We start from the raw sequence: 8826 nt of genomic DNA on the forward strand, positions 1-8826 counted from the left end.
CAAGTGATAGGACAAGAGGAAATGGCCTCAAGTTGCACCAGGGGAGGTTTAGACTGGATATTAGGAAAAATGTCTTCACCAAAAGTCTTGTCAAGCATTGGAACAGGCTGCCCAGGAAAGTGGTTGAGTCACCATCCCTGGAGGTATCAGACCTGTAGATGTGGCACTTTGGGACATGGTTTAGTGGTGGACTTGGCAGTGCTAGGTTTACGGTTGGACATGATGATCTGCAGGGTCTTTTCCAACCTAAACGATCCTGTGGCTACAATTAATAAAAAATGTGCATTAAGAATCACGTAAGATACTGTTCTCCAACTGGTTAACTTACCATCTTTGTTCAGCCATTGTTTTCTTTGTCTGTAGAGGAGAAGTTTATTGTGGACATATGGCAAAAGAAACTTGACACACCAGCTCTCCACACCAAGCTTGTTTTCTACCAGGACAATAGGGCTCCGGTTATACCTGGCTTCAGGGCAGGGTATTAATCCAATTTCATCTCTTAAAAAACAGAAATAAATATAATTAAACTTTCCAGTAGGTGTCAATTATTTTTCTCAATAGAGCAGACTGACCATGTTTCCCACCTAGGGAGTCCATCATCTTTTCCCTGTTTTTACTGAAATCTGTACTCATTATCCTCAATTCACCTTCTTGAGTCTTGCTTGACTGCAGGTACAATAAAATGCATTTTTCAGAAAGCCATCCTTCGCAAAACTCATGCAGTATATTAACTTGGCAAACAAATGATTCAAACATGTTTTAAGGCATGAATTAAGATTTAAGCTGAGCAAAAAAAGTAAATGTATTTTACCTCTATACAATGTTTTTGAGTTAAGAGCCACCACAAAAACTTTGTATTTGTTCCCCAATGCTGTAGTGATAGAAACCCAGAAACATTTTAAAACTCGCAGCAGACTCTGGAAGTAATAGCCACGATTAGATGAGCCAGCATGAATTAAAAAAACCTTTATATGTTCTCTAGGAAGTTTCCTTTTGGTGATTCTGGCTCTTCTCACCTTAAGATAATCGGAAAAGTTTTATTAGATTTTTCTACAGACTCTAAACGAAAAAGGTCCCTTTTCATGTGTTTTTAGATTATCACTATTGCAAGTACCCCTGGGTTTGCAACAGAGATGTGATGGAGCTGTAACAACCGCTACTGCAAGGGAAACAAAGCACGTTAACCAGTACAGGCACTTGACTGACCCAAAGCCACCCAGGCGTGCCCTACAGCAGCGTGACCAGGTGCTCTGAAATGACAGAGCATGCAACAGAAAAGCACATAGACAGCAACGTCTGTGCTTCCAATTCCCATTTTTCTGTCTCCTATGCAAGGCAGCCTGCTTGAAGAGGGGGAAGGTATGACACATATAGGCCAGTCTGATTAAATGGCAACTCTGTATGGCAGGCTTTAATCAAACCTTTTAAAAAAAAACAGTGATGGCCACAAAAATTCATACCAGCAAACAAAGCAGAATAGACTCAGCTGTTCAGTTCCAAAGGGCCATGTCATATTTTACTTTTTCATCAACCTTCTCTAGCATGTAGGAAGAGCAGTTTTAACAGCGTGTTAAAAACAAACACAGATTGTCAAGCATTCACACTCCTTTGGACAGAAAGCAACATTATTTTATATCTTCCATTAAGCATGATTTCTCCACCAACTCCTGTTCAGTGGAAAATTTTGTTGTTGAGAAGGGAGATCCTCAGATCTCAGGCAGGAAAAAAGGATCTCTTGTGATCTCAGATAGAAATCAAAATCTTCACCTTAAATTTTCTCAATATAAGGTCTACAAAAACACTCCAAGTGTGAACCCCACAACCTCAGTTATCTTCAACTAATTCTGTTACTGAACAATCTGAGCGTACCGATTTAGGTCTGTCTTCTCACTGGATTATCACCAAAGTAATGAAAAATGACACCATATGCTTGTTTCAGAATACATTTGCTTACTCAGAAAATGGATTTAATCTCACATACACCACAAGTATACAAAGAGCACAAGTAACTTGAGGTAAGATACTTGCAAATCACTTTGCCTCCAAACACACACCCAGGTCCCTTACCCACCCCTGCACATCTGGGAAGAGAGAGAAGAAAGCCAGCATCGTCCTAGCCCACCAACTGCAAGCCATGGGTATTGATTACCCTGCTTCGGCAGGAGGGTTGGACTAGATGACCCACAGAGGTCCCTTCCAACCTCTACCATTCGGTGATTCTGTGATCTGTGAAGCAAGATCCTCACCACTCAATACAAGTTAAGCTCTTCAGGAAGCTAGTCACATTAGACATAAAATGACATTCTGAAAGAATGCTTCTAGCCTGAAGTTTGTGCTTACTGCTGGATCCTTTCTTTCATGAATGTGAAACCCAGTCCTTGGCCAAACTTCACCTGGCCTTGCATATAGGGACATACAGGTCCCCACCTGCGACGAAGGTGCAGTCATGCACAGCTTTGCTCATTAACTCCAAGAATTACCACAAGAATTTACTAGTTGTTGCTCACAAACAGTACACCAAAGGTAAACAGTAAGGAGAGAAAAAAAATATTTCCATACGTCCACACCTTCACTTCTTACCAAATACAAAATGACTCAGGCGAGCTAGGTTTCACAACACTGCTTTAAACACGCCAAAATGACACACAGGTAGGGTTTACACAGAGCTGACAAGTCAGCACGAAACACCCCAACTCCAGAACGCGCTCAGCTACCGCAGTCAGCAGAGGACTAGACCACCACATCACGAAATTCACCAAGATACTGTGAAACACAAAAAATGTTTTATCTGGTAAACTACCCAGTTTTTGCTAAGATGCAAACCAGGACCTGTGGTTGAAATGTTGTCTCCAACACCTTGGTATTGCTTTTGATGATGCCTGTGGTTCAGAAATCATACATTGCATTCGGTTCCTCAGAGGGAACAGAATACATAATGCCAAATACCAGGAGGGCAGACTTATCTAAGGTGGGGTGCCTACCTCGCAGCCAAAACAATTAATTCCAACCATCACTTATTTCTGCTCCTAAAGGCCCCTCAGATTTGCAGAAGGAGCAAGTAACAGGGCCGGTGCGTCAGCCCAGGAGACACTGCTTGAGGACACTCGCAGCCTCTGATCCACCGCGCACCTGAAGAAAGCTTCTGCAGCAGGACTCGCATGCAGGCACCACTGAATCAGTGCTCGCAAGATGAAGTGACGGAAGTAGCCTTCATCTTGTGCAAACCACCCCAGCCATGCGACAGAAGACGTGCCTGTTCACAAGGCAGGATTGCCCAAACTCACTGCAGGATGGAGGATGCCCACACTGAGGTCAAGTGGCAGGTGCAAACTGCTCACAATACTGAAGGAGACACAAAGTGAGGGCTGCTGTCGGTCGGTATTTTGTACTACCAGAAGCACCACCTACTACGAAAGTAAGGTTTAGTTTCTCTACCTAGATTTCCCAGTTTTATGACATTGTCTCTTGAATGTTAGGAGTAATTTGGTGCTTTCACATTTATTTTCCTAAACGCAAGCACCACAGTCACATTCCAAAAACTGCCTCTGTATTTACAGAATGCCACGCTAGTTCACATTCCTAAAATACACCATGGAAGCAGCCAGAACTTAGTGGAAGATTTTAGCTGGGTTGTCATGAAGTCTGCAGCCATTACCGAGCTTTTTCAACCTGTGCTGAGACCAGAGAAGATGTGCAAGATGAGACCTGGGAGACCATGGACCTGCACAGTCCAGACCTGGTCCATAGTGCAAACCTCAGCCACAGCAGAACAGTACTGACAGGCCATTGCAGGACCTGCTTCAGCACCCCAGTCTGTTGATTCAATGGACCTCCGCAAAAAAAGCCTAGCCAACCTAGTTTTAAAGCCATGGCGATACAAAAAAGTTCCCTCTTTCACAATACTGCTAGGGAACAAGGCATTGCTTGTGATGCTGCCGTGATGAGTCTTCAGCTTTAGGCACACCATGTGAAGCGACCTTCTCCGTTTTTTTTCCTGGAAGATCATCTTTAAAACAACCAAACCTCTCCCCGCAGAATTAGACAGAGGACATTAAATAATGGCTGGGTATATAATAAGTGGTATATTTGGAAGTACCAATGCTGTACAAAGGTATTAAACAATCTAACAAAAACAAACATTGGCAAGACAATTTTCATACTTCTTTATGGTAAAGACTTTAGGCAGTATGTTTCCCTCCGATTCCACTGCGGAGAAATCTGCAATAACACCAGGAGAAATCCTGATTCAGAGTCTCAAATCTAACAAAATGAAGTGTGGTATTTTTAATACATTAAGAATATGATGAATTGAGACAGAAAAAAATACCGTCTGAGCTACAGTGACATAAATTACTCTTGGCAAACCATAAATAGCCTCCTCAGACTTTGCACACAAATGCTGGGCTACCATCTAAGAGTTCATCTTTCCAAGTACGCCAACCAAATTCATGTACTTTTTTTGAGAAATTAGTCTATTTCTGTTTGACTTCCTGTGCAAAAGAACAACAAAGTTCAAAAAGAAAGTATACATTGATCTGCTCTCTGTTGGTGATCTGTTCAGTTTCAGCAGGATAGCTCACATGCAAGACTTCATCAGGACCTATTCTTGTAGGACTGGATAAAAATATCTTCTAGTAAATTTCGTAGCCTTACAAAATTGAAAACTAGCATGCTGACACAGTTATCTGACTGAAGAGCTACCAGAGAGACAAGGCAAAAAGAATTTCGTGTTGTGTATTTAGTTAGAAGTAAGCTAAGCTTAAAAAGATGTACAGTCTTGCTACAAATTTAATTTAAAGCAAAAAAAGAGAAACAACAATCCAACTTTCTACTTAGTCTGAAACTGTATTTTCACATGCTTCTTAGTGTTGACCAGAGACAACACCCCCTTTGAAACCTACAAAACCATGAACGTGCCCGTTCAGGAAACACCCATTCAGACAGATGCAAAAAGGGCAAGCAAACAAACAGTCCAAAAATAAGGGACAATAAATGCTCGATGAGATATGAGTAGAGGACAAACATTTAAGATGTGAATGCATGTGGCAGACTCCTTATTTTCAGTAGAGCCAGGCGGATGTCACGTAAAGGAATTCAAACCCGGATCGGTGACATGAACAGGCTGCTCATTTCAAGAAGATAACATCTGTCAGGGACCACAGCTGGTTACGACTGTCTTGGCCATCAGTAGGAAGACAACATGTCTCGCAGATACATGAAAGTATCTGACCAGCATGGCTGCAACCTGGTGCTCGAGGTAGAGAGGCATCGTAGCAAACGGCCTGCAGTCTCCACTGGCCATGCATAGTCCCATTTCAAACACTGCAATTCATAAATCTAGCAGACAGAATTGCCACTTTTTCTCCTTTAGGGGGTAAACTAGCAGTAGCTCACACGTCCTCACTCAAAGCATGACATGGCGCATCAGCCTCAGAGTACACAACTCTTGTAGCCTACTTTCATCTCTGAGATTGAGGCTATGAAACAAAACCGCAACAGCAGCGTATTTTTCAAAAATACAAGCTTGAAGTTTGCTACCAATAAACAATTCTGTCGAAGGGGCAGGTACTAAGAAGAATCAGGACATTCATTCACAAATGCTGGCTGTTTACAGCACTTATGCCTCACCACCTAAACACCAAGCTTTGCGGCAAAATGCAGTTCTTTTTTAGACAGCATCCACATGCTGTACTTTAAAACCTGGCCACCCACCCAAGTTGCTTGCTACATTTGTAGAAACATGAGGGTGGTCATTCTAATTCTCTCTTTTAAGCAGAAGGATAAATTAAGTGCCTGTAAAAATTTTCCTACGTGGCTGCTCAGCGTACCGTTTTCTGGAACGGATTTAATAGGCCACCACCTCAGAGACTGCAGCGCTTCCGAGCGACACGAACACACCGCACCCAGCTTATGAAGTTGTTACCCGTCACTGCATTTGCCATAACCAATGCGGAGTTTAAACAAGCAGACAGAGTGGCGATTCCCTAAACAGTTCACTTCTTAAAACCAGAAAGGATGGGGCAGAAAGCAGAAATGCGGGAGGCCCCTAAACCAGGGTCTCGGAGGAGGCGGTGAGCGGCGGAACCGAAAACAAACGCCGAGCATCGGACCCCCCGACGGCCCGACACACCCGGCCCCCCCAGGACAGCAGTAACTGCAGGGCTTTTCTGCATTTACGCTGTCGTTCTGCTCGGCTCCTTCAAACCAGCAGGGAACGAAAAGCACCGGCGCCTCCGTTACCGAGCACCGACGCGGCGGTCGCTATCCGGACGGAGACCGGCGGCACCGGGCGACCCGCCCCGCCGAAGCCCGGGAGCCAGGGAAGCCGCCCGGCGCCGGCGCTCCCCCTCTCCGCAGGCAGGCAGCCCCGCCGAAGCCCCCGCGCCGGGCGGACTCCCGGCTAGGCCGCTCGGCCCGACCTCGGGCTCCGCCGGGAGACCGAGACCCACACCCCCGCCCGCCGGTCGGTCGGTCGGTCGGTCGGTGGGTGAGGGAGCGGGGCCGCCGCCGGCCGCGGAGCACGGACGGGGCCGAGAGCGGGCAGCGCTCCCGGCCGCCGCCCCACTCACATGTGGGGGTTCCGCTGGAAGGCGTTGCGGATGTCCTTCACCACTCGCTGCACCAGCACCGCCACCTCCTCCGGCGACTCGGCCATCTTCCCCCCGCCGCGCCGCGCCGCCCCGCGCCGGGCCGGGCCGGGCCGGGCAGGGCGGGCAGAGCGCTTCCGGGTCAGCGGCCCGCGGGGAGCCGCGGGTAACGCGCGGGAGGTGGGGTGCGGCGGGGCCTCCCGCCCGCCTCAGCGCCGCGCCGGGGGCGAGCGCCGGCAGCCGTCCGGCTGTCTGCTGCAGGGGGTGCGGGCCGGGCCCTCAGGGGCGGCGGACGTGGCGTGACCTGATGGCCGGGAACCGCACACTGGCGGGCGCGGCCCCCTCCTCTTCCTCTTCCTTGCCCTCCTGCGGGGGTCTCACCTGCCGGGGGCTGGGGAGAGTCGGCTTACGATGCCGTTCGGAGGGGCCCGGGCAGGGCTGGGGGGTGTGAGGTGTCTCCCGCACGGCTGCAGCTGAGGGCAGGCACCCCGGCCTTGTGGTGGTCCCGCCACGCTCAGCCCCCACACGCTTTCTGCCTGCATTCGCTTATTGACAGGCAAACTGGTAAAAGCAGCAGCAATCGTTGATTTATATACGAAACCAGCGGTTTATACCTTTGTTATTCTAATACTCATGCTAGATGTTAAGGCGCGTAGCAGCTTTAAAAGAAGCGCATGTGTATAGCTTCACCTGGCTTCGAAGAGAGACGGACGCGCTTGTCTGCGGGCTGGATGTGAAGAGCCACTGGCAGTGCTGAACCAGAATGGCTGTATTGGGTTGTCGTTTAGAAACTGATGGGTTATTCCGAAGCCGGTTGTTTTACAAAGCATGGACTGTGGATAATGTAGTTGTCTCTCATTTGAAAGCTTGCAATGTCAGCATCATCATCGCTTGCTTCATCGTTACCTTCACTGCCACCAAGAAGGCCTGGTAGACCCCACTGTTTATTGTGCTTCAGGAAGAAACAAGGAGGAGGAAGTGTGGGGAGAAGAAGGGCTCAGTCAAGGATATGCACAAAAGAACAAATAGGTGGATGTCCTTCAGGGAACCACTGAAAGTGTTCTTGTGTGCTGAAGTTGCCAGTTTCTTTGCTGGATTTGTATGTAAACTGACCTCAAAGCAAAGATGTGTTTCGTGTTGGCCCTTTCCCTTTTGGTAGTTACATTTTGTCATACTTAGCTAGATATGAGAAATATAAACGTGGAGGCCATGTCTGCAGGGAATCCCAAGTGAAACAAGACACTGATGGAAGCTCTGTGCTAAAAACTGAGGAGGATTTTTTGGAAACCTCTTCAGCAGTGACTGTTGAGAGATGACCTTGCATTTTTGTGTTGTTTTCCATATATTCCCTGAAATAATATTTTTAGGTGTTTATGAATGTCTCTTTAACCTTGCTGCAATATTTTTCTACATGCGTGCTTTATTTTTGTTTTCACATATTATCAACACAAATTTAGACTCTTTATTTCTCTGATTGGAGGTTATGTAGAGCATGTACTCTGGAACTAGAGTCCAGGATTTCCTGCATTCCCCATTCCTGTGACTTTCTTTTTTTTTGCCGTTATATTACCGTCTGGACTGTGGGTTGGCTGCTTTGTTGTACGGCGAATTTACGTGGATAGCCTAAGTGAGGCTCTCTTGGTGCTGCCAGATGGCAAGCCGCTGTAACTGCAGAATTCTGAACTGAATGCCTTTGCAAGCGAAAGATACGCAGCATTCATTGTGTTAGCAGCTCCAGCTGGCTCCAGTACGGCGTACTTGCCAAAACTTTTTTAGGATTCCGAGGAAGTCATTTATTACAATAACTGTGTAAATGTTGAGTTTGTGTAGATTTTTTTTTTCTTTTTACTCTGGTGCACGCCCAGAAAAAAGAGAATGTTACAGCGTGAGGTACATCTAACATACCATCTTCAAAGTACTGAAGAATTGGTCTGCTCTGTTGCATTTGTTGAGAAAAGGAATGGTGTGAATTCTGGTTTGGGCTTCAACTCAGTATTTTAATTTTTTTTTAATAAACAAGGAGAATACAAGAGCCTGTAAAGTTATATGGCACGTGAAATGTGATTGTTATATTAAAAGATTGTAGTCTTTCACAAATCTGGGCCTCCACGGATTTGTTTGAAGGTCTGGTGTATTAAACTCCAAATCAGAAAACTAATCAGATATGGCAGATTTTGTGGGGCCTTCTTAATAGCCCATATATTAAGTGGAAGAACTTGGGCTAAACAATGCTGATTTC

The 8826-nt window shown here is 46.3% G+C and overlaps 1 protein-coding gene across 2 annotated transcripts in view; it reads right to left on the minus strand.

The window, feature by feature from the left end:
* The window catches only part of PTAR1 (protein prenyltransferase alpha subunit repeat containing 1), a 41897-nt gene extending 35198 nt beyond the window's left edge, over positions 1–6699 (minus strand). For both annotated transcript variants that reach the window (XM_075410704.1, XM_075410705.1), the window contains exons 1-2: positions 6570–6699; positions 329–498 (exon numbers count right to left, since the gene is read on the minus strand). In XM_075410704.1, the coding sequence (XP_075266819.1) occupies positions 329–498; positions 6570–6655 (256 nt within the window). In that variant the 5' untranslated portion in view covers positions 6656–6699. The remainder of the gene's footprint in view (positions 1–328; positions 499–6569) is intronic.
* Between the last annotated feature and the right edge of the window lie 2127 nt (positions 6700–8826).

The sequence above is a fragment of the Opisthocomus hoazin genome, chromosome Z, assembly GCF_030867145.1.
Source record: "Opisthocomus hoazin isolate bOpiHoa1 chromosome Z, bOpiHoa1.hap1, whole genome shotgun sequence".
NCBI classification, from domain to species: domain Eukaryota; kingdom Metazoa; phylum Chordata; class Aves; order Opisthocomiformes; family Opisthocomidae; genus Opisthocomus; species Opisthocomus hoazin.